At 35.6% G+C, this 26,063-nt stretch overlaps 2 protein-coding genes and 1 non-coding gene across 4 annotated transcripts; 1 reads left to right on the forward strand and 2 right to left on the reverse strand.

Moving 5' to 3' along the window:
* The first annotated feature begins 3,478 nt into the window (after positions 1–3,478).
* On the forward strand, positions 3,479–13,709 carry LOC132163646 (probable NOT transcription complex subunit VIP2). 2 transcript variants are annotated; one of them, XM_059574013.1, is made up of 14 exons: positions 3,479–3,608; positions 4,739–4,882; positions 7,429–7,537; positions 7,613–7,791; positions 7,951–8,323; positions 8,697–8,903; positions 8,989–9,087; positions 11,070–11,158; positions 11,261–11,446; positions 11,738–12,157; positions 12,247–12,299; positions 12,388–12,429; positions 13,220–13,364; positions 13,474–13,709. In XM_059574013.1, exons 2-14 carry the CDS (start codon positions 4,865–4,867, stop codon positions 13,531–13,533), a joined length of 1,980 nt encoding a protein of 659 aa, XP_059429996.1. In that variant the 5' UTR covers positions 3,479–3,608; positions 4,739–4,864; the 3' UTR covers positions 13,534–13,709. The 2 variants fall into 2 exon arrangements, with proteins under 2 accessions (XP_059429996.1, XP_059429997.1); XM_059574014.1 differs by having other exon boundaries at positions 7,429–7,498.
* LOC132164838 (small nucleolar RNA snoR35) lies at positions 7,457–7,537 on the reverse strand. Its single transcript, XR_009438440.1, has one exon. It is a non-coding gene; the product is annotated as a small nucleolar RNA snoR35 (small nucleolar RNA).
* A 1,314-nt stretch (positions 13,710–15,023) lies between the features above and the next one.
* Positions 15,024–24,556, reverse strand: LOC132163523 (E3 UFM1-protein ligase 1 homolog). The gene is made up of 20 exons (XM_059573839.1): positions 24,341–24,556; positions 23,616–23,927; positions 23,268–23,534; positions 22,322–22,369; positions 21,882–21,947; positions 21,653–21,756; positions 20,961–21,054; positions 20,817–20,873; positions 19,862–20,309; positions 19,564–19,718; positions 19,274–19,339; positions 19,119–19,187; positions 18,909–19,001; positions 18,698–18,763; positions 18,295–18,341; positions 18,124–18,187; positions 17,588–17,665; positions 17,454–17,516; positions 15,708–15,800; positions 15,024–15,357 (listed from the first exon to the last, which is right to left on the reverse strand). The coding sequence occupies exons 1-20, from the start codon at positions 24,512–24,514 to the stop codon at positions 15,256–15,258; spliced, it is 2,466 nt and encodes an 821-aa protein (XP_059429822.1). The 5' UTR covers positions 24,515–24,556; the 3' UTR covers positions 15,024–15,255.
* Positions 24,557–26,063: the final 1,507 nt, after the last annotated feature.

Below are 26,063 nucleotides of genomic sequence, written 5' to 3' on the forward strand. Positions count from 1 at the left end.
AGATTGGAGTAGCAAGTAGACAAGCAAGCCATCTTCCGGAGCCCAAATCTTGAGCTAAGATTAGGGCAATTCACTTTCTTTCTTATTTATTATTATTCTTTTAATTTTCTTTTCAAAACATACTTGGCCTACGGTTTTTATTATGAGCAATGCTATACATATTTTCATTATCTCCGCTTTTACTCTCATATACCATGACTTGATTTTTAAAATTATTATTAAATTTGTGATGAAATATTATTGAATTTAGATTCAATGATAATTTTAAAAATCATATAACGGAGTGTAAAAGTAGAAATTTGTGTAGCATTACTCTTTTATTTTAATTCTTTACAAAGTCATGTAGTAATGTACATTTTATTGGAATGAGTGCCACGTGTAGTCAACATTTTGTTGAAATAATTTCATGAAAATAAGTTTTCCCTCATATTTGAAAATTTCAACTTTCCATCTATTTGTATCTTTCAAATTGAAAAGCTAAAAGAATTTTTAGTGCTTTATAAGGGATTGTTTTTCACTTAGGGTGCATTTAAGATTGTAATTTCGCAAGAATAATTTATGTTTTTAAAAGATATTACAAAACATAAGGCGTTGGCAATTTCTATAAGTAGGATAGGGGTTCTTATTTGAAAAGGCACACATTTAAACCAAAATCACGATTTCGCATAATAAATATTTGATAAAAAAAAATTTTTTAACATGTTTTACCAAACGGGTTTACGATTTTAAAAAGTAGCGATAAAAAAAACATAATTTTTAAAATCGTACTTATTAAAACCATAATCCCACATAGACCCTTAATCTAAATTGTAGTGTCAATAAGTACACTCTTTGTTTTCGGTTAGTTTTTGAAAGTACCAAATATAGACCATCTTTCATGGCCCAAATATAAAGGCTGAGAACGTACAAGCAGCCCAAGGCCCCAAACCAACCGCATTTTGCAAGGTGTGAAAACCTGTAATTGTAATTTTATATAAATATATCAAAGGGCAAATATGACTCAAAAGTCCAAATTCTTTAAACGAGAAGGGAGAATAGCTTGGGCCAGATTGACGAACTGCGGGCATTTATGTGTCTCAGCAATGCACTATATGGGCCAATAGACGATCAACATGTAGCCCATGCAAACACGTTTTTTTAATTTCACATTTTCCTTCGAAACTAGTCAAGCCCCTTTTCCTTCAATTGCTTATACCTACCTTAGTTTTTCAAGAATAATTTGAGAAAAAAATTGTAAAATCAATTCGTGTGGTTACACTGATTTGCAAAAATTATAGTGTTAAACAATTCTCCCCAAACCAAAAACCCTAACTTAGGACCTAAAAACTAACTAAACATGGTTATGGAACAGCTTGAGATCGATCTTGATCTGAAGATGACTGATCCTAAATTGAAATGCTTTCTGACACGTCCAGAACTCCTAAACTGAAACGCTTTCTAACACGTCCAGAACTATCCCAAATCCTAAAACAACTCAACTAAGCTTTAGGATGACTCCTAAGGTCTTTGAAAATTATAGGAGTATAGTTCTAAAAAATAAAAATAAAAACTTTTTTAATCATGTTACGGTCTCTAAACATCATGAATAACATCAACAACAAATAAACGACGATCAAACATCAAATAATACATCTAATGTGGTACTGACTTATGGGGGAAAACAATACAATGAAAACCAGGGCCGGCCCAATCGTTAGGCGAGTTAGGCCGGCGCCTAGAGCCCAAGATTTCTAAGGCTCAAAATTTTTTTTTTTAAGGCCCAAAATAATTTTTAATAAGGCCCAAAATATTTAAAAATTTGCATAAAGGCCCTTAACATGTTTTCTTGAAGCCCTCAACATGCTTTAAGAAAAATATTATTATTTGTTTATAATATTAAGACCCCAACATGCTTTCTTGAGGCCTTCAACATGCTTTAAAAAAAATAATATTACATTTTTTTTATAATATGGAGGCCTTCTGCACAATGGCCACGAGGCCTTCAACAGTCAACATGTTTTTTTTTTTAAAAAAAAAAAATTATTATTTGTTTATAATATCGATGCCCTCTATAAAATAATAACGAAAAAAAAAAATCTGAGAATCCCACAGACTTGTCTGTTATGGTTATTTTGCAGAAATCAAATCCCTCTCAAAAAGTTAAAATGATTATTTTGCAATCTATGAAAATGCTGAAAGATAAAAATAAGCCTGTTTAATTTAAGAATAAAGAACAAATAGTAAGGGCAAAATGGTAATTTTAGTCTCAAACAAAAAATCACTAAGTACGGAATTGGTGCTTATTAAGTAAAAGATCTCTTGCCATATTAAAATAATTATTATTTAATTAATATTTAAATATTAAAAAAATAAAGCTCAATTTTAAAGTTTTGCTTAAGACTCCCAAATACATTGGGCCGGCCCTGATGACAACAAACATAATAGCTTATCATCACACTAACCATGTGGGGCTTAAAAACTCCCGAACACATTATTGAATTGATGAAATAAAGCTTCTCTTTTCATCCCGACACTCTGCAGCCTTTGGAAACCTTGAAATTCATGCAAATATCTCGAGAGAAGATTGAGGATGAATAAATAGACTTCACGGCAATGCTAGGGATTCATAAAACCCTAAAAACACATTTTGTCGCGAGAAGATCAATCCATAAAATGAAAGAATTGATCCTCAAAGGTTTTTTTAACCCCTAAGATCAATCCTCCCTTGAAGAGGATGGATCCTCTAGGCCTAAAATTGGCTTATAGGGCCTTCTATGTATGAAACTCATTCTGCTTGAGCCCAACTCGATTCCAAAGTTTAAATTATTTTGTCTCTTAACTAGAGTTAGGATTAGGGTATTATAATTTATAGAGACATAGATGACTTTTATGTCAATGTGAGATGAAGTGCTATTCCAACCGAAAATGTATGGTTATTCCTCTATTTTAATTATCCCTCATTTTTAAGGAATAAATATTTATGGGACTAAAAAACGTACTAAACCTTAAAATAACTATCATATTCCAAGGGTTTTGAGAGATGGAGATGGTGATGAGAAAGCTCGTAGTGGATTAGTCCCCAAGAGGTAGATTAATCGGTTGGGACCACGCCTAATGAAACGGAGGTCACTAGTTCGAATCCCCCTCCCCCCTCTTGTGCGGACATCTAAAAAAAAAAAAAAAAAAAGAAAGCTCGTAGTGGATTGTGAATTGTCATGAATAGAAAAAGATCTCAAAATAATGGTGTTTTGAGGTTTCTTGTTGCATACGAAGCTAATAGTAATAGCGTTTGCAAAAATATAATAAAAAATAATATATAAAAGAGAATATGTTAAAATGTATATAAAAAAAGCAATAATATTTTTAATATTAATAAGTTGTAACCACTCTATCCATTTCATTTCAATTCGAAAGGGACGTGATCCTTTGCCACCGCAAATCATTACATACAAGGCTACAACCAAGTCTCCGCCGCACACGAACTTTTCCCTCTCTATTTATTTCCCCGTGGCACTCTTTCTCTCTCTTCTCTTTCCCCTCTCTCGATTTAGGGCACACAAAACCAAAACTCGCTTATTGACTCGGAACCAAAGCCCATCACTTCTCGCTCTCGCCGATCTGCCTCTCAGGTACTCTTTCACTCTCTCTCTCTGCACCACTGCTCCTCGCCAATCGAGCCCGAGTCGATTCGGACATTTTCCGAGTTCGATCTCGGATCGCTCCGAGTTCATCCCGTCGCGGTGAAACGGTTTCTTGTTGTTGATCTTGTAATTAGGGTTTCTGGAGGGAGTTTGTTCGGATAGTGATCATTCCTTTTTTTAAGATTTTGGTGTAGGATTGGCGGAAATTATGCATTTATATTCTTTATTTTGGCTACTGCGAAATTGCGGGAAAGGAAAATGATGTCGGAAACTGTGAAACATGTGTTTCCATGCTCTTTAAGTGATTTGAGGAAAACGAAATGCGTACTTCAATCTAGCGAAACGGTAGTTGAGCAGTTCCAGATGATGGGAAATGTACATTTTAGAATCTTTAGTTTCTTTGTATTTCTTTCAGTATCTCATTAACCAAATGGGAGACTGATTCTTGGAAGTCTTTTTTTTTTTTTTTTGTGTGGTGATTTAAGATCAGTTATTGTAGCGTATGGCATGATAGCACTAGATAGCTGCATTGCGTTGAATTGTTAGGACGGTTTCCAAGTTTTTAGCATCACGTATAGTGAGAGTAAAATGTTTGGAACTCTGTCTTTGTGGTGTCGCTCTTGGTTTCTCAATGTAATTTCTTCTAGGCACAGTCTGTTTACTCAATTGCATTTTCGTTATTTTTGCGTCTTTCAGTAACTTTTCTGATATTTGAGTTCTTGAAACTTAAAATATTACTTGTGGTAGTTAAAGAAAGTAAGAAAACCCATATTTTTATTTAAACAATATTTTTACTGCTTATTAAGAAGTTGGCATAACCCGAGTGTATGTTAGGTTTTGGAATTTTAAAGAGGGAAGAGTTTATCTCGTGAGATTTATTCTTGGTCTTTGCATAGAAAACAGAAATACGTATCTTGATGTGTGTGTTTTACTTGTGGCATTGTTGTTCAGTTCATTTTGATGTGTGTGTTTTACTTGTGGCATTGGTGTTCAGTTCATTTTGATGTGTGTGTTTTACTTGTGGCATTGGTGTTCAGTTCATTTTCTACTGGTTGCTCACTCCTGATTCTCTTTTAGCATTTGGAGTTCTCTCTTACAACTTTGTTGTCCTTTTTCAGGCTAAAATTTGAGTATCACGAAGTGAAGCTATTCAATTTGTCCATATTTGCTTTGACTCTGAAGACTTGGGAGTGCTTTTTCTCAGCAAGGAATGGTTTTTCACATGACATTTTGATGCTCATGCAATGTCGGGGTTACTTAATGTATTGTCTCTTTTCTACATAATTTCTTTAACTTGTGGATTTGCGGCCTTTGGCCTGCTGCTGCATGCCTTGGTTACTCAGTATATTGTCTTATGTCTGCAAATATCTTTTTCTAACATGCAACAATTATGGAACAATGACTTGCTGAAATTTAGGTTGTCTTTTGCCTGTAAGAAATATATGGTTTATATTAGTTAGAGGAAACCCATTTAACCTCTATGAACTTTCAACGCTTTTGCAATCGTCTCCCTAAACTTAAAAAACTCTCAATTTAGTGTATCAAACTTTAAAAAACTTGCAATGTTACTCATTCGTTAGGATTTTCAGTTAAATCCTAACAGAGGATGCCAAAATACCCGTTTAATTTTTTTTTTTTATCACGTAGAACTTTACTCAAATTAATTACACGTCGCAAACGCATACTGTACAACAATCCTCACTGTTAATCAAACTCCTATGGGTAATTGACCCCACCTGTCAGAACCAGTTACCAGGTCACTCAAGAGCTTTCACCTCATACCCTTGTTTAAAAATTAAAAGAAAAGAAAAAAAGAAAACAAAATTGGACTCATGGCCAAGCCGTGGGTTCCATTTTTTTTTTAGAATTTTTAATTATTTAATTTTTAAATATAAGGGTATAATGGACATTTTACTTGTATTCCATCTGATTTAAACCAAAATCTACTAATGGTAGGGGTGACATTGCAAACTTTCTAAAGTTGGATGCTCTAAATTGAGAGTTTTTGAAGTTTAGGGGGATGATAGTGCTGAAAGTAAAGGGGGTTTTAGTGAAATTTCTCCTATTAATAAAATGTAGTGTTTTAGGAACTAGGTGTGAGGTTTTTTTTTTTTTTTTTGCTATGGGATCTTTGTTTATTCTAGATTTAGGGCCTTTGTGTTTGCTCAATTATTGACTCATTGATTTTTCTCTTTTTCATTTCTGTGAATAATTTGAGGTACATTCATTAATCTTTTTGGTCCATAATTGTGTAATTTGCTAATCATATCTTTGGTGTATCTTGCATGTGGCTTTGTTTAGCATAATTGGGTTTGCATTATGGAGTACATATCGTTAGAGCATCTCTGGCAGCAAAGCTAAAATACCAAAATTCTGTAAAATTTAGCTAATAAAGCCTCAAAATTCCCTCCAATAGATTATCTCCAAATTTTCTAAAACACACATTTTGCTACAGTGCTTCTTCATATTTGGACAACAGTTCCTTATGAATCCAATTTTTTAATCTGTGCGGTTGTGAGGGAAGCTATGAAGGGATCAAGGCGATTGGCAGTTCTGCTAGATGCTCAAGGAAATGATTATGAGAGATCATAGGATGGATGCCCAGTGGTGGAGAAATGAGAAGTCGAGAAACAATAAAAAGGTGGTTGAACGATGGTTTAAGAAAGTGATATAAAAACTAAAAAAATATTATTTAAAGAACATAGAGAATGGAATAGAAAATCTGTTGGGGTTTGTATTGAAAAAATGGTAGCTAAAGTGGTTGAACGGTGGTTTAAGAATGGAATGATATTTTTTGGCTAGCTATAATACATAACGGTGCTGAGATGTTCTTAGTAGGAATTTGAGGTTTTACTTATCAAAAAAAAGTAGGAATTTGAGGTAAAGATTATGATATGTTTGGAATTTTAGAATGACACAGCTACAGGGATGATTAGGTGTCTAGTTTAAATTGTGATTATATAGAAGGAGGGTAATATTAGTACTCTGTTTCTGTGTGCCTTGCAGTCTACATACTATTTGAGATGTGCAAATGTTTAAGGATAATTTAGCTTATATAGAGCCCTATAAAATAGGAAAAAAAAATAATATCATATTTAGCCCTAGCTTTTCTCCTGATTTCAATTTATTCCCTGGGTTTCCAATTTCGACAATCAAGTTCTTAAGTTTTGCTAGGTTTCAAATAGGTCCCTCTGTTGTTAAAGCTAACAATTTTCCATCTGCCTCAGTTGACATTTCATGCTCATGTTGTCAACGACAAATTTGCTACATCAAATTCCCCATTCCCCCCCACCCCAATGAGTGAAAAAAGGAAGCCAAATTTGTGGGGAGAGGGTAGCCGTGTGGCCATCCCTTCGCACAACAAATGGGGTTGCTGTGTGGTCACCCCCTTGGACAGCAAAGTGGTGGCTCATGGCCACCCCCTCTCACAACGAAGGGGTTGCCGCGTGGCCTTCTCCAACAACAAATAGAATCCAAATCACATACACACTTGTATTAGATGTGGCATATGTGGCAGACAGAAAATTGGTAACTTTGACAATAAAGTGACAGGGGGCACCTATTTGATACCTAGGAAAAATTTAAGGACCTAGTTGTCAAAAGGATCTGATTGTTGAAATTTGAAATCGGACGAAAAGCTAGGGGCTAAATATGATTTCCCCTATAAAATATTACATTCTATGTGCATCCAGCATTACTTGTGATCAATGTTTAGTTGTCTTCATTTATATTCTTTTGTGTTTATGTGATTTGGATTCAAGATGTTTTATTTATTTAATGTTAGAGTTCTTGTGTTTTCTTGTTGCAGTCTTCTCTCAACAGTTCCGCTTCAAATCTTCCAGACAGTTCTGGGCGATCTTTTGCTACGTCTTTCTCTGGTCAGTCTGGTGCAGCCTCCCCTGTTTTTCATCACTCCGGTGGGTAGAAATTGCTTGAGTTTCACTTGTATGTATTCTTCAGAATTTGTGAAATTCCAAGATTTCTTTTTGCAGGAACAATTCAGGGGCTGCATAACATTCATGGTAGCTTTAACGTTCCCAACATTCCTGGTACACTAACATCAAGAAACTCAGCAATAAATAATGTTCCTTCTGGGGGTGTTCAACAACCTACTGGCAGCCTTTCTAGTGGACGATTTGCGTCAAATAATCTTCCTGTTGCTCTCTCTCAGGTGTTTTTACTGTCCATGCTATATGCTAGCTGCTAAAAGCAATTCTAGATTATTGACTTCAGCTCGAGTTCTTTTTCCTCTTATCTGTGTGTGTGCATGCACATCTACATTGTTATAATTTGGACTACTTTTTTTTTTCCTTTCAAAATTTCTTTGCAGTTATCTCATGGCAGCTCCCATGGACATTCAGGAGTGACAAATAGAGGAGGAATAAGTGTTGTAGGAAACCCTGGATTTAGTAGTAGCACAAATGGAGTTGGCGGTTCTATTCCTGGAATTCTCCCAACCTCTGGTGCAATTGGTAACCGGAATGCTGTTCCAGGACTGGGAGTATCCCCAATTTTGGCAAATGCAGGCCCTCGGATTACGAGTTCTATGGGAAACATGGGCAACATTGGTAGGAGTATAGGCTCTGGTGGAGGATTATCTGTTCCTGGCCTTGGTTCTCGGCTAAATTTAAATGCAAACAGTGGATCTGGAAGTTTGAATGTGCAAGGACAAAATCGATTGATGGGGAATGTACTTGCTCAAGGTATTAGCTTCAACTGGTTAATATATTTGTACAGAAGCGGCTTAAGAGAAAGATGATTTATACTAGTACCTTTGGAACTATTGTCTTCTGCATGCGTTTGAGGATACTTAACTGTCTGTTTTTTTTCCTGGACTATATTGAACTATACTTCTATCAGAGGCTTTGTGCTAATACCTCTATAATGAGATGTATTTTTGATCATTGTATGCTCACGTGCTTATTGTTGCCCAATTCTTTGGAAATGCTACATTTGGAAGTAAATCCATTCATTTGACTGGGCATCATAGTTGTACTTATTGTTTGATTAATACTCATTGTGTTGATATGCTAAAATGAGCTTTATTTCTGTGGAGATGACATTTTTTGGATTCAGGTTCTCCGCAGGTAATTTCTATGCTAGGAAATTCTTATCCTGCTGGTGGAGGTCCACTTTCTCAAGGCCATGTCCAAGCAGTAAATAATTTAAGCTCTATGGGTATGTTAAATGATGTGAACTCTAATGACACACCTTTTGACCTCAATGATTTCCCTCAGCTGACAAGTCGTCCTAGTTCTGCTGGAGGGCCCCAAGGACAATTGGGTAAGCGAAGAAATTTTTTGCAATTCTATGTTTCAATTATCCACTTTGTCAAATTGAAAATATGATATAAAGTAAAAAATTTCAGGTCTACGAAAACAAGGTCTTGGTGTTAGTCCTATTGTTCAACAAAACCAAGAGTTTAGCATTCAAAATGAAGATTTTCCAGCTTTACCAGGATTTAAAGGTGCTGTTAACCTGGACTATAAATCTTGGCTGTTATTTCTTTTTAAAGATTGATGCTTTTTTTTTTTTTTTTTCACTTATCAAAAAAGATTGATGCTTTTTTTAAACCCAGTTACCTCACCAGTAGTACTTGCCATGCATTTATGGAACTGTAATACCTGAGATCAGCTTTATATTTTGATTGCTACATTGGTTTATGCTGCTAATTGGGTAAAACCTTTGTTAGCAAGTGGGAAAAGAAAAATCTTGGTTGCAGAATAGCAGATAATTGCTAATGCAAAGCTTATTTTTGCGTGTTGTTGTAAGAATAATGGGTTTGGGCCTATTTTCTTGTACCTAAGGATTTAAGTGGTGACATTGAAGTATGATCTCTCAGAGTATAGGATTGAAAAATAAACCTACTCGTTTGGTTTGCGGAATGGGGATTCCATTAGGAAAGAGAATAGTTATGACTAGGAATAGAATTAAGTGGAATGGAATAGTTGTTCTTATTCCTTAGTTTGGTAACACACATGCTCTAATAAGTGGAATGAAATCAAAAGTACTAAAGAACCCCTCACTATATATGTATATTTTTCTTTTTTTAAACTTAATTTTTAAAAATAAAAAAAATATAAAATAACATGGGTGGCCGACCACCAACCCATGGTGGTTGGCCACCCACCAAGTGGCCATGCTCAGCGACTTGTGGGGGGTGGCTGCGACCACCCTTGAAGCCAAATCTAGGCCACCCCAAAAGGCCATGGGGTGGTGCAACCACCCCCGGACTGCCTCAGGGAACCACCACGGGGGTGGTGCGACCACCCCTCGCCTCTTTTGTGGGTGGCCAAAAAAAAAAGAAAACTGAAAAACAAAGTGGGTGGTTGGCCACCCCAAAATATGGGTATGTTTTTTGGAAAATGCAGCCTATTCCTTAATGTAAAGAATTAGTTATTTTTATGGGAATAACTATTCCTAGGAATAGATTCCTACCAAACAAAAGAATAGCCATTCTATTCTAGGGGTTTATTCTGCAAACCAAATGGGGCCCCTAGTGTTCCTACTTATAAAAAAAAAAAAACATAGTGTTCCTGCTTGCTGAGAATTATAATTTTCTTCTGCAAGGGTTACTTGAGTTTCTTTTAAATTGATAGTCATTTTGCTTAGTTATGAATTTTCTATCTAATAGTGATTTCTTGATGAAGTCACTTTGTAACTGTTATTACTGATTCTCAAGGATCTAGTGTCCCATTTATTCTGCAATTTTATTTGTGTATTGAGGATGTATTGCCACATTTAAAATAATTTGTGGGGGGTGTAAAATTTAGTATGCCATTGTTCTATGAAGCCATATTTATTTTGTATGGCTAATGACACTGAAATGCAACATCTTGTCATTCTATGCTATAGTAGTCCTTGATAGCTGTTAGAAGAGTTATTATGACAAACTACAACAATAGCCATGCATCAGCATTCCCCAGCCCTGCATCCCCAGCCCCTGCTGATACCCATTGATGTTGGCCGCCTTAAAAATAGAGGATGTTAGCATGAAAATTCATCTGGCAGTGTTATATCAGGCATCTTTATAATTTTGTGTGGCTTATGGAATTGAAAGACTTACCCAAGTTCTGCATCACTGCAACATTTTTTTTTTGATAAGTATATATGTTGTTTCATTTCTCTCCCTCTTAGGCGCTCTCTTTATACTTCCCGTGTATGTAGTTGTGCCCCTTTGCGCTTTGCTTTATATCATTATTATTTATCAAAAAAAAAAAAAATGTTGTTTCAGTTTCATCAACTTCCTTGCTGTGTTTGATGAAATTTTTGCCATTTGATGTAATATATCTTTGCACATGCTCAATTGATCTATTAACTTTCATTTTCTCCTTTTATTATTCCTCTTTGTCAGTCACGTAGACATGATGCTTGGAAGCTTTTTCTTGTGATAAAATTTGGTCAGTTGCTCAAGTTTTGTTTTTGACCGTATTATTAGATCCTGTACAGGTGGTAATGCAGATTATGCAATGGATATGCACCAGAAAGAACAGATTCATGACAACGCCGTGTCTATGATGCAATCACAGCACTTTTCTGTGAGTCCTAAGTTGTAAAAATTGAGAGAGTATGTGTGTGTGTGTGTGTTATATGCTATGTGCATCGAGTTTTCACTAATACTTCAATTCCTGTAATTGCAGATGGGGAGGTCTGCTGGATTTAACTTGGGTGGAACATATTCATCCCATCGTCCTCAGCAGCAACAGCAACATGCTCCATCAGTTAGTAGCAGTGGCGTCTCTTTTTCATCTGTAAACAATCAGGATCTTCTTCATTTACACGGTTCTGATATATTCCCATCTTCACATTCTGCCTATCATTCCCAGGTGATAAATGAATTTCTTTCCCACTCTGTTGTGGGATTTGAATGACAAATAAACTATTTAAAATGAAGCCATTATCATAAAGATCATGTAGAGTTGATGGTGTGCATTGTAGAATTTGTTTTTAAAGATATTTTGGAAGGCAGACTATTTGAAATGTTCCGTTGGTCAAAATAGGATTCATTTGTTGGCATTTATCTTCTGCATCAAATTTATCAAAAAAAAGTTGATCTTCTGCATCAACATATGAAAGTATAGTAACATCCTAATTGTTAAATTTTGTATCTGGTTCAGACCAGTGGGCCTCCTGGCATTGGACTAAGACCTCTAAATTCTCCAAATACTGGTATGGGATCGTATGACCAGCTTATACAGCAGTATCAACAACACCAGAACCAGTCTCAGTTTCGGCTGCAGCAAATGTCGGCTGTCAATCAGTCATTTAGGGATCAGGGCATTAAACCCATGCAGGCTGCGCAATCTGCTCCAGACCCATTTGGTTTGCTAGGCTTGTTAAGTGTGATAAGGATGAGTGATCCTGATCTAACATCCCTTGCACTTGGAATTGACCTGACAACACTTGGGTTAAATTTGAATTCAACAGAGAATCTTCATAAAACTTTTGGTTCTCCATGGTCTGATGAGCCTGCCAAGGGCGATCCAGAGTTTACTGTGCCACAATGCTATTATGCTAAACATCCACCTGCACTACATGTGAGCTGCTTTTATCATATTTTTCTGAGATCATTGAGAGTGCTATTTTATTACCCTTCCTGCTCTTAATCTCCTTTGGATGGTTGCAGCAAAGTTATTTTTCGAAGTTCACAGTGGAAACATTATTTTATATATTTTACAGGTGCTTCTCTTTACTGGATCTCAGTTGCTCTTATAGAATGACATTTAAGATATTAAATTTAATGCAATCATTATCTTCTCTTTTGCAGCATGCCGAAAGATGAAGCCCAATTATATGCTGCAAATGAACTGTAAGTTCTCTCTACATCTTCCTTGACGATTAGTTAACATAATTTTCTTTCTTTATTTATTTTTTTTCTCTGCTCTTTTTATGCTAGGTGTTTCCTCTTATATACTTCCTGTATCCCTAAGGACGTCTCATGCTTTTAATGATATATTTTGATTACTTGTATTAAAAAAAAAAAGTTCTCTCCACATCTTTACACACACTTTGTTTATTGTCAAAGCTAGTGAATGTTTAGCATATTTTGCCCCAAGTCACACATTTCATCGCAAAGGGTGCTGCTACAGTTCTCATGCAATAGCATTGAGAGCATATGTGCCTCCATTCGCAGATCCATTATTTCAAATCTGTAAATTATAAGGTCTGACAACAATTCTTTGTCTTATTCTTCTTCTATGTGAATGAAAAAGTTGTGCTTGTTGTGAGTGCACTGTAGACAGCGGAAACACGTCATATTAGAAAGTCAATGTACTGATCTCTAGAGTTTCAGAGAAATTCTTTGATTTTTAAGAAACTCGTTTGTTACAACTATTTTTTCAACTATTTTTTCGCTATTCTTTTCATATTCACAAGATTGCCAATACATGCATAGATTATTAGATTTATATCCCTGTATTATGTTTATATATAATCATCATTTATGCAAATACGGAAGTTCCAGATGTGAAAAGATTTTTTTATTTTATCGCTTCCATTCCAATTGCACCGCACCTGCTATGGGTGACTTGAATTTTTACATTCTCCAATATATGCAAAAAAGGTTTGTGTATTCGGCTAAAAGCATTGTCTGTTGGCAGTTACAACAGAGGCTGGTTTTATCACAAAGAGCACAGACTATGGTTCATAAGAGTCCCCAATATGGAGCCGCTTGTAAAGACGAACACGTACGAGAGAGGATCTTATCACTGTTTTGATCCGAACACATTTGAAACGATCCGAAAGGTTTGGACTAATCAATTCAAGTTCCATCAATTGTTTTCTAATTATTTTGATTTCTACAATTTTGAGTCAATTCTAGTTCCTTTAGTCCAACATATAATTTTGGTTGCAGGATAATTTTGTTGTCCATTATGAGATGTTGGAGAAGAGACCGACTCTACCTCAACACTAACAAATATCCTACTTACAATGTAAAGTTTCAGTGCGGATTTTTTTTCATTATAAACCCAGTTAGTTTACAGCATTAATGTTTCTTGTATCTGGCAATTGTAAGCAATTGTCCTATCAATCTTGTTGCAGTGATCTTTAGTCTTATCTTTTTCCTTCAAAATATGCTTTCTTCTTTCACACTTATTTGCTTTTTTTACGGCCACGTCCTTCGTATTTTTCTATACTCAAGCAGTTGTTGATCAGGGAAGTTTCCTAAGTAGCTTTTATATATATATACACGCAAAAGTAATGTATGCAATCAGCCTAGGCAACGATGAAGTTGCTGGTTGGGATTTGGAGAAGGGTGGTGGGTCTTTGAGGGAAACCAGGTTCTGGTATGCACTAACATAACAGTAGGCATTCTTATCATCTTGATTACCAAATAAAATTCTAAAATGAGAAGCTCATCATGTTAAATATTTTCTTCGATGTTGTATACTAAATGACAGTTATCATCCATCACTAGAAGTAGTTTTGGAATTAGCTTGGATTGAGAGATTTTAGAACCAATCAAAGCTAAGATAGCTGCAAAAATCGTTTAGTAAAAAGAATGAAATATTGCCTCTCATATCTTATGGAAATCGTGGCTAATGAGGTTTATATAGGTTGGAAGCGAACTGAAGTTTTTAGTCCTAGTCAACTAGGTTAAAATAACACTTCTAATATGCCTTTACAACGGGCTTGCAAAGGGAGCGTTTTGTTGTGTCCGACTCCTGTTTGAACACCTTTCAACCGGATTGCAAATGGAGTGTTCTTTGCAAATCCTGTTCGAACACCTTTCTCAACCGGATTGCAACCACCAACCAGATTGTTCAGACTTCTGTTGATGGGCAGTTTTGACGTGGATAATTTTCACAAAATACAAAGTTGTAACCCTTTAGCTCCAACGCCACCGAGCTTTGGAAATAATTGGGATCAAGTCAGAAAGTCCCTTCAACCGATTTAAAAAAAATGATTGCATTATACCGCCTTCTTACTACTGTTGATGCATGAAAGAACTTGGTGTTCAGATTCTGACAAATGATCCACATCTCCCGACTCCTAAGACTTATGTTTCCATAGTTCTTCTTACCCCCGAAAGTTGATCTTGAAGGGGCCAAATTTTTTGACTTCGTCTAGAGCGACCATGAGGGCTTTAAAGTTGGTTTAAGATATATGGCCGAAGTGTTTGAGCCCTGGGTCAGTGGCTTTCCACTTGCGGTTGAGGATGAAGATGGGGAACCCATAACTTCTTTATATTGAGTGGCTAGATGGATCTCTAATCTAGAAGGTTTCAAATTTAAAAGGTTTAGGTAGATGGTCAAAATGACCTTCGAGCGAGAGTAGTAGTGAATTATGGTCCGAAGAGGATGCTAGGCGGTGGTTTACGATGGAATTAGGGAACATGGTGAGAGAAGTGTTCAGTTGAAGATCGAGCTTGCAAAAGGCTTTCCACTCAGTTTCTTCTGCAGGAAAAGGATGGCATTGATGTCACCAATTGTTAGCCATTGGACCACATATGGCAATATATAGGATGCACTGATGCAGACTCAAAAAAAAAAAAAAAAAAAAAGAAGTAATTAAATTAACATTTTTAATTTTGAGGAAAACTATTACTGCCCCCAAAAAAGAAGAAGAGAGGACTTCCAGGCACTAATCAGTTATCCATTTCTTTCGAAGATTCACTTTTTGACTTCACGAAGAGTCAAGATTGTGAAGCACTCAAAACCAGGCCCTTCAATGCTGGCATTTGGGTCTCCAACAGCTCCCTTTTAGTCAAAATTCTGTCAGATGAACAGTCTTCTTCCTAACAAACACAGAAAAAGAAGAACAAAATAAATCAATAATTAGCACGAGACCAAAACCTAAAACTAATACTTGAGGATATCACCTAGTCTCCCAAACAAGAAAAGGTCGTCAAAAGTGTAATATATTATCATGACTTGAACCTAGTTTACAATGTGGCGGCCAACTTATTCTTGCAACAAATCTACTTATCAACAACTCTTTTAGGCCCCCTTACAGAGGAGATAAATTATAAAGCACGACCAAGAAATTATTCAGTTTTCGCTCAAGCCTGAGCTTGTATGGGTTAGTTGTAACAATGACAGATCAGCCAAATCAAGCATCCAATGAGTGAAATGCAAATTTACTCACATCGCCAGTTGCAGCAGACATTAATGCTAAAAGTGTCACTGTTGCAGTTTGGTAATCTGCTAAGATCTTGTGTGCTGAATCATCCAGTTTATCCTGAAAATTACACATAATTATAGAATACAAAATTATGGGGAAAGACATATATAGAATGAAATAACCCAAAAATACAACTCAAAGACAGACAAATAGTATTATAACCCTTAGGTACAATTAATACGTGCAATCAAGTTCACTAAATGGACAAACTAGGGCTGTTGGTGGGTCAAATTCGATGCAGATCTCACAGGATTCGAATTCTTATATTTTTTTTTGTTTTGGCATGTGATAATTAATTAATTATGCAAACCAGTTTAAGATCATACCGGTTCCACTAAAATGGTCATATCTCATGATTCCACTATCGCATGAAGACAATCTTGGTAGCATTGGAAAGCCTATTCAAAAGGCTACATATTTATATTTCATGAACATTTCCTAATTCCAATGTTTACTAGGTCAAAACTGCCCATCAATAGAAGCTCAACAATCTGGTTTGGTAAGCTCAAAAGACATCTTGGTAGATGCTCGATCGACCAAGAATGTTGCATTGAGTCTCCATACAAAAACCTGAGGTAATGACCAGGCGTGGTTAGTTAGGGTTTTGTCATATTAACCCGCTACTCGATCGACCGAGATGCGGCATGATAGTTAGCCTTTTGTTTTCACAGGGCTGCGTTCCTCTTTTCTATTTAAGTTTATGTACTTTTTCATCAGTTTTCAATAAGAAACACTCTAGGAGTGATTTCCCTTCAATTTCTCTACAAATCCTTGAATTTTCTTGGTTTGTGGAAGAGTTATGTGTTGTGTGATTGTTGATTCTGCGACCTACTACACCCATGCTACATCAAATAACATATTCAATTCCTAATTTGATAACCTACATAATTACAAGTTTGACTCCTAATCCAACAGATTCTAAATAAGTGGTCCATTTTCAAAATTTAAAAGTTTATATCTATATCAAACCCAGATGAGGGCCTGATCCTCAGACAGTTAAACTGAACCAAGTTCCAACAGCAGGTACATGTGCAGCTCATGCAAAAATGCAGATCATTGACCTTCATACCCCACCTCTTTGTTTATGCAGGAAAGAAATGTCATTTGGTCCAAACCATTGGCATAAATATATGACTATGATGTTAAAACAAAACATTTCTATAATAACACATATTTAAGCAGTATGGCACATGATAAGCTGAATGACCCAACAACTCCTGTTATTAATGTATCCGCATTCCATATCCAAAGAAAATGTTACGAAGAACAATCCAGGAGACCCGAGTACTGAGACTACATTCCTGAAAAGGCATGCCAACTGAATCCACACCTGAAAAAAAATGCATAAACATTCCTGTGTGGATTCAAAAGTCAAGAATTTAGTTGGCATCCATGTCTGTATTGACAGAAAAAGTGCCCTCTGAAGCTCACTCTACCAGTACATTCTATCTTTTTCTCCTTATTATGCTTTCGACTTAGTAACTACCTGTAACCCTATACATTAATCTTCTTGACACATATTTGCACCATCTTGAACATTTTAACTTAGCCTATTATCTTAGTTTGTCTACTAAATTGTTAAAATGTTGTTTCTCTTCAACACAGCACAAGGTTAGTTATTACTATGTATATAAAAAGTATGCAGTCATACTCAAAAATCTTGCAGTACATACTTTGTAAAACATCTTCATGTGATAAATATAAACATACCTTCAGTCGAGAAACAGCAACAGAAATGGCCCTTCCAGGGGCTTGAAGAGCTTTATGGTGAACCTATTCACAAGACAATTCACGTTGATAACAAAGGACAATCAACAAAAACATAGCAACCTAAATAAACTGACCTGTATATATAGCAAGGAGACGACTTTTGGCAGAAGTGAAACTGGGTCAGTTTCAGCAGAAACTTGAGATGTTAAATCCTGAACATGGCATAATGATAAGGAGAACATGAGAAAGAAGCTCCAAAGACCATCGATCCATTTTTTTAGATTTATAAAAAATGCTGAGTCATTGCTAACTATAAAATCAAGAAAAGAACATCACTTGATGTGGCTACTCGTAATTCAAAACCAGCCTCTTCATATTACTAAAGCCAGATGATATTAAATAAGTGGGCATTTTTTTGCACTTTTTGACCCACATAAAGTGATTTTGAGGCGGGGGCCTGTCCACTTTTACTGAAAATGAGTGGGCCCATTTATTTGACCAAAGCACTTCTAGTAGGAAAAAAAAGACAATTTGAAACTCATTCCAAAATCACTTCTTGGGACCCATTATCACTTTTCACAAAAGTGCCAAGAATGGACCCAAATGAAAAACTAACCCATTTATTAACATAGATTTTTTGACATTTCCTTATAAATGAAAGCAGGATTACCTTGCGATATGAATGCAGAAGTGTTCTTTCCAATTTCTTGTCAAGCTTTTTCAAGGGTAACCCACTGGAAAGATGAGACTCAAAATGTAAATGATAAGTCCAATGCAACATAGATTCTCCATAGTCCAAAAGGAAACAATAATTACACTGCTGTAAAAGACATATAACTACCTCTCTTCTGATAGAGCTCTAAATGCATCCATGAACGTTTCTACCCGCTGTCACATCAAACATTCCCATTTTAAAGTCATTGCTATATTTTAAAAATAAACAAATAAAGTAGCATGCAAAATTGGAAATTTTCCAGATCATCAATTATCCATCACTAGAGGAATTGCAAGTAAACAAACAACAGTTCCTCTAAAAGCAAAACAGTTATAATTTCCAACTATTTCTTTCTTTGACAGTAAACCTTCATATATATATATATATATACTGCAATCAAAATACGTGTTGAGAAAGGGACCCTAACCGTCTAAAATAAAATAATAATCTAAATGCTGCCAAACATTTGTTTGTATGTAATAGATTCCAAGAATGAAAACAATGTGTAACGAAAAAGAAAAAAATGGACCTTTCCTTCTAAAGCATCAACCACTGCAAGAGCCTTATTCAACAGTGATCCTGGAAAACTCTTTGCCTGCAAAGCCAAAAGGAGAATTTTAGAGTTCTGACCACCATATAGGTATTCTTTCTGAATGAAGAATTTGAGCAAAGACACCATCATGACAGAACTTAAAATATTAATTATGGGCATATTTATCAGGTAGTGGATTATTTCATACAATAGCAGTTCTTTCTCCAGGACTAAGTGAAACAGATTCTGAATTTTGAGATTCCTCAACTTCAACACCATTCCTCAATTTGTTGTGGATGTCCTACATCGGAAAAAATCATCACATTAAACTGTCTGTTTATTCACCAAATACATTGCTCCATTAGACCATAACAAACGCAAACTACAAACTAAGGACAAAAATTTCAATAAGCTATACCAAGTCATGTAAGAGAGTATCCACAATGGGAGCAGCTATTGCTCTTAACAAATGCCGGTGCAAAATAACCTGTATATTGTAGATTAGTCTTCTTAATACCCATTATATCACCAAAGTAACATCTTAAACATGCTGATCATTAAGGAAAAACTTACTGAAGTTGATTGATCATCTTCAAACAAATCTAGAGCTTTTTCATACAGCTGCATGTTTAAGAAAGACTGCCAGAAACAACAAATATCAAAAGACCGTTTATCATACAGAATTGTTCAAAATTCATAGGTTTTGAAGTAACTTATTAAACAAATAATTACATTCCAAGAGGTTACATAATACAATAAACTAAAAAAGCTCTAATTTGGAAAAGTACCCAGTACAAAAATTAAAATACCAGACAGCTGACATAGCGAATACCATTCCAACCAGCCATTGTAACTGCACTAACCTCATCAAGTTTCCTTTGTAAATTATCAAGTAAGCGTTTAATTCTTTCTGCGCTTTCTGTAAATAATGCCTTCCTTCTTTCCTTCCAAGAATTGATTAACATAGGTCTCAAATGGTTTGCAAGAGGTCTAAGAACTGTTTGGGTATCGTCTATACCTACCAAATCAGGCCAATGCATCTGTCAAAATTGGGTATGAAATGGATTCAAATTACCTCAATAATTATAATTAACAGAACTGAAGTTTTTTTTTTTTTTTTTTGATAAGTGATTAACAGAACTGAAGTTAGAATCAACAGACCTTGTTCTTCAAAATCAGGAACCAGTGTCATAATCTTCTGCATTAGCCATTCTTCTGAAGGAATGCTGAGATTGTCCTCTTTTGTTTTAACTGATTCTTTCTTAGCACCTATTTTTGAATCTGACACTAGTAAGGAAGCCGTATCCTTGCCTTTCCTCTGGTGTTTCTTGGATTTTGTAGGGACATGCTCCTGGTTATCAGGACCACTTTCAGCTGCCCCTGATATTGCATTCCCAGCAGACTTACCCTTTTTCCTTTTTTGTCCTTTCTCAATAGCCTGTTTGTTACTAGCAGTCTCACTGCCAGCATCATTTGACTCAGTTAACCTGCTTGAATCATGTCCAACTTTAGCTACATTGACTGAGTGTGACTCATCAGACAGCATAACACCAGAAGACCTTGAAACACTGAAGGATTCCATCTCTTTCTCCATTCGATCATACACATCCTAACCAACAAAAAGATAAAACTGCAAGCATCAGGATTTTATGACAGACAAGATTAACATCAATAAATGTAAACTTTCTTCAACTCTAGGTTGGCTGTTACAAGCAAAGAAGAAAAGAAAGCTATGCAAAATAATTTTCAATCAAGTGTATCAAATGACAGGGTTCAATAAGAATATGGATGATGTGGCAAGCAAGTGGATTATGTTTCATGCCAAAACCTCAGATACCATGTTAATTTACAATACAAGAAGAATGCAGATAACCCTATTAAACACATCTCTTCTTATTTCTAGTTTTTTCTTTTTAATTTTTTAACAAACATCAGCAGTTGACAACCATGTATTAAACTGATCTAGTATGCTAGTCCTATTAACCGATCCAACTAGCATCCTTTGCAGGTTTACACTGCTAAACAAGTAGTAAAAGTGATAAATACGTATATAGACATAACTGAATGTGGTTCCTAAATTAAAAAAATTCAGTATAATATATTTGATAGACCATACCTTGATAAAGCCATTGCTAAATACATAGGACTCCCCAAAAATGAGTACTTTATTAGACTGCAAATAAACAAGAGACAAATATTTATATATGAATTGACAAATCAAGTGTGTAATCAATATGCTTACATGCTATCAGGAAGTCACCTTGAGAGCCAGTTGAACAGATGGACAGAGGGACACAATTTTATAAGCGTCCTGGGGCCCAAAGGATGCAGGTAATACAGAAAGAGAATCAATCCTGTATAAGTCCATCCAGACATGTGAATTATAATTCACAAGTGTCTCATTGAATTTAAACAAAAAATTTCATGCATGAGAACCCACTAGAAACATATAAAGGGATCTCTTAATAAGCCATAACCCAAAATAAGAAAAGAAAAAAGAAGCAGGGTGGCAATTTTTGTCACCCACAACAACAATCTTTCTTGTTCTTTTTTTCCTTTTCTTGATACTAATACAACAAGAATCTTTCTCTTGGAAGCACATAGGAAGAAAGAGTAGATGAAGGTTGGGATCAAGAGAAATTTTCATAGTAAAATCATATTCAATGCATATCATATAAATAAAATTCGTAGAGCATATATTATTGACTCAAATAATTAGAGAAATAAATAAGTAAATAAATAAACTAAGAGGAATCTAATCTATGCATAATAAATAATTAGGTGATAGCTTGGAATATAATGCCACCCAATGCATGATCCACTAGCATCTTCAGGCAAGTACAGGGTATGAGTCATAGTGCTTAAATACATTTCTATTCATTGCTTAAAAAGCTAAAATGGAAAAAGAAAAAGAAAAAGATAAGGGAGAGACATTTGAAGTGATTCCCTTACCAACTACTGCTTTCAAGAGCATCCTCAGTAGCAGCATCCAACATCTCAATCATTGAGGGGTGAACAAAGGCAGTGACTAAAGGTATACCTTCAGGATATCTGGACTACATTGGAGTGCATAGCCATGGTTTGATTAGATAAAATCAGAGAAGACAAAAACACAAATTTTTTACTTCACAGAAATACCATGACCTCCGCAAACATACTATTGACAAAATCCAGTAAATACCTGCAAGAACTGAACAGGCTGGGAAATTCCAAGTTTCTGCAGAGTTTCATAGCTGATAAAAGAATTCTGCAGCAATATGGGAGCAGCAAAGAAGAGAGAACTTGAAGTTTTCCATAAATTAATTCCAAAAACAAAAACAAGGATTAGAAAAGGTCCTATAGATTTGAAGTGACTAATAATCAATATAAACTTCCCATTTCATAAATTCACAGAATTAATCAACATTGAATTTGTAATCAGCTCAGGCTTAATAAATGAGTGCTATACTCCACCTACTCAGAAAATAGAGGTTTCAACAAAAAAAAAAAAAAAAAAAAAGAATGACTAATATCAGATTTGAAAGGGAACACTAGCATATCATTTACAAATCATTTTCGGAACAAGTGATAAATAAATATCTGAACAAAGTTACAAATAGGTGGAAGAAGAGGAGTCCATACCTGTGAAAAGAGAGAATCTACACATTCCTTTTGAGCATTGGCAAAGACCTGTTCCAAATTTCTACATAATGTGAAACAACAATTGTTTTGATAATTACAACAGCAACAGAAGCAAAAAAAAAAAAAAAAAAAACCCTGAGTATTGAAAACAAAAGTGGGGCAGGTTCAAGGAAACACATAAATGTCACCCCTACTTCCCCTCTTCCCATAGTCTCTCCCTCTCTCTCTCTCTCTCATATAACCTTTTGATTTTAGCAATCAAAATAATAAGCACAAAATTAGCTGCATATATATTGAGGATTATATCTTAAATCCAAACCATGGCTGCCAGCCACTAGTAATATCAAATAGTGAATATATAATAATAATAATACAAAATTGGAAAGTAATGGCCATGTGACACACATTTCGAAAGAAGAGAGACTTGATACTTCTAGTTATACTCTAATAGTAAAAGCATATGGAGACAGATTTCATGGTTCTATAAGAAGTTTTCCTTGAACAATCAGATGATAGTTTTGAGCATAACCAAATTCGCTAAAATCATTATTATAAGATCCTTGTATGATTGTATGATTGGACTAATCTTCTGGGTAGTCTTCATTGTAATTTTTATATTTAAAGATTCTGTTCTCTTAACATTAAGATTGTGACAACTAAGAGAAGCTATACCCCTGGTATGCTAGACTTATTCTCCTATTTTTCTTTAATTAAATATTTATTTTTTATCCATAGAAAAATATAATTCAACCAATCCAAGTGTTTATGTGACTTTGTAAGAAGCAGCTAACACCTGCTTTCAAAGTGAGGTAGCATGGGAGGATTTTTGGAGTCCCAAATTGACTAGGCAACCAAAAATAATTTTCAGGGCCAGCAGCACTCATTATTCCAAAAAGATAAATCTAACATATCCTAAACCAAATGACGTCAAGAGTATCTCACGTACATTTGGCGTCCAATGAACTCCTGCACGCAGTGATCCCAAAACCTCGCCTTCCTTCAGGAGCCCATTAAACAGGGATTGGAAAAATGAAACTTCAATGGCCACACCACTGGCTCCATCCATTTCATGCAGTAGTTGCTGTAATGAACTCCACAACGCCGATAAATTTGTTGGGACTGTAATACCCCTCGCAGAACCACGAACCATGGCGCTAACACGAGCAACATATGCAGGGGTATATAGTTGCCCACCTTCAAGCCTACCTTTCACCTAAATCCAAAGACAACCCACATCACAATCATTTCTCTTCTGGTTGTTCCAAAATCACATAAAATTGGGAAAACAAGTTACCATAGTTCCGAGGCGGGGCTCCAACACAGAGGTGACCAACTCCGAACCAACTTGTAGTTGTGCGGCGAGCTCTGCCAAAGCAATTTGGCTACATTCTTGAAGCCTATCGTTGATTTCTTCAGCTACAGAGTCCCAATAGGATTGTGATATTATTTCCCCTTGATTTAACATTAGCCCCGGATCATTGGCAAGAACATGTTGAGCTTGGTTCTCAATATGGTACAAATCAACCCCTGTACTGTCCGCAATATCAATCAAAGAAACACGTCCTAATTTATTGATCTCCGCTACTATTTCATGCCTCAGTTGATCCTGTTATACCATTCCATCATCAAAATTGCAATCATTTCAACCAACAATCACAACCTCATAAAAAAAATTGAAATCAACTAATTTTCCGACAAAACAGAAATTCAAGCCCTAACGGTCGTTTGGTAACTAAGAACATGTGTAAAAGAAAAGCAAGTTAAATATCGAATCTCGCAGAGTCCATTATCCGAGACTGAGAAACTAATGCTACTATTAACTAAACCGGTCTCACCTACTTCAAATAGATTGAGTATAGTTTTCCTTTGTTGCTTAAAGAAGTATGCATATATATATATACATATATATATACGTAAAACACAAAAATAAGTTATTTTCTCCTTCAATTCTCAATTCAGTCATTTTCTTGGGAAACAAACAGATGCTAAGATAAAATTGCGAGAGCGAGAGAGAGGTACAGGGGTGATGTATTCTTTGCCGGAGACGGTGTGGAGAAGATTGAAATCGATGATGTGGAGCTCCTGAAGCTTCTGGACCAATTCGACGACGTTTCGCTCCGATAAGCGAACGCTCGATTTCGCTTGCTGCGCGAACTCGAACTGTCTCTGCAATTCCAGCAATTCCTCATCCATCTTCGCTCCGATCACCCGCCCAACGACGCAATAGAAGCGAGAGTGCTTTTTCTTTTTTCTTTTATATATATATATATATATATATATATATATATATATTTATTTTTTTCAAAAATTGCAGTTTGGACGTTTCGACCGAAATGGTCTACGAAATTGATTTTTGGTTCGTAGCCCGAAGGTAGCCGGCAGGTCCAACTCTAATGGGCCTCATTGTTATATTTTGGGCTGGATTGCAAAATTAGCCCAGCCCAATAAAATCACTCTTGTGTGTGCTTTTCCTTGTGAGTCCTTTAAAGTTGGCCCTTAGCATGAATTCAAACTTTAGGGTTGGAATTAAATAATGTTTGGTGTTAACTTGGTCTCGTTAATTATGTCTTAAAAGGTTATCTTCATGTACAAAGTGAATCAAGATAGGCAGTCCCTGATGCAAGGGGTTGAAGCACCAAATATTGGTCCACGTAGTTTTATTTAGGTCCTATTAACTAATGTCGCTATTATTATTATTATTTAATTTTATGTTAAAGGGTATTTTTGTAATTCAATAAAATGGGTTTTGTCTTAGATTATTTTGGGTAAGCCAATAAACGGGCGTTGCCCTATAAGTCTATTTAAGCAAGATTTGTAGTTCAATGGAGGCAGATTTAATCAATAAACACACCTTGCTCAAATTCGTCTAAGATGGGACTCCTCTTTTTAGTGGTGAGGTTTTGCTACACGCAATTATTGGCCAATGAAACTCTAGTTTAGCTTGAAAGTTCTTTACTACTCTTTGTCACATGCATCCCTCTAACTATCATTTCTTGTTTTTTTTTTTTCCTTGTTTGGTTTGAGGTCCAGCCTACATCAGTCCCATAAGATTTCCAATAATTATCCAGCTCCCATGCTTTTGTGTCAGCTCTATTAGTTGTCAAACCTCACTTTAACTGGCCTTTGTGAGTCTAGATGTTTTGGATTTGGAGTTGGCATGGGATGCTTGGAGTTTCTCATTTATGAACTACAAATCCTCAAATTTATAATTGATTAGTGACTTCTGTAACCCAATTGGTACCCTTGTTTTTTCTTTTTCTTTTTTTGTGGGGGTAAAGGGAAATTATGGGTTCAATTCATGAAAGAGATGGCTCTTCACCAATCCTATTTTGCTGTCAACTATTGGCTTTTGAAGAAACAAAAAGAACAAAGGGAAAAAAGAAAATGAAGCAATAATTGGACCTTTACTTCTCAAACATTGAACCTGTCCCCATTTCCTTGACTTTCGAAAGGAAAGTAAAAAAGCAATACAGAACACATCTTTAGTTGTCACCTCTATAGGTTTACCTAACTTGTTACCAATATCAAATCGTGTGGTGCTTTTGGCCTGATTTTGCTCCACTGCCATGTATTTATTTCTATCCTATGTATCAGTTGAAAGCAGCAATTTACTTTTGCTCTGCTTGTCAGTTGTCACCCACGTCTTTCAATGAAGACCTCTTTTCTTCCTCCTCAATAAGAGAGAAAATGAGAGCTGCCGGGTGAAAAATAGCTTCCATGCTTAAATTAGTTTAATATTTAA

The sequence above is a fragment of the Corylus avellana genome, chromosome ca10, assembly GCF_901000735.1.
Source record: "Corylus avellana chromosome ca10, CavTom2PMs-1.0".
Taxonomy (NCBI): domain Eukaryota; kingdom Viridiplantae; phylum Streptophyta; class Magnoliopsida; order Fagales; family Betulaceae; genus Corylus; species Corylus avellana.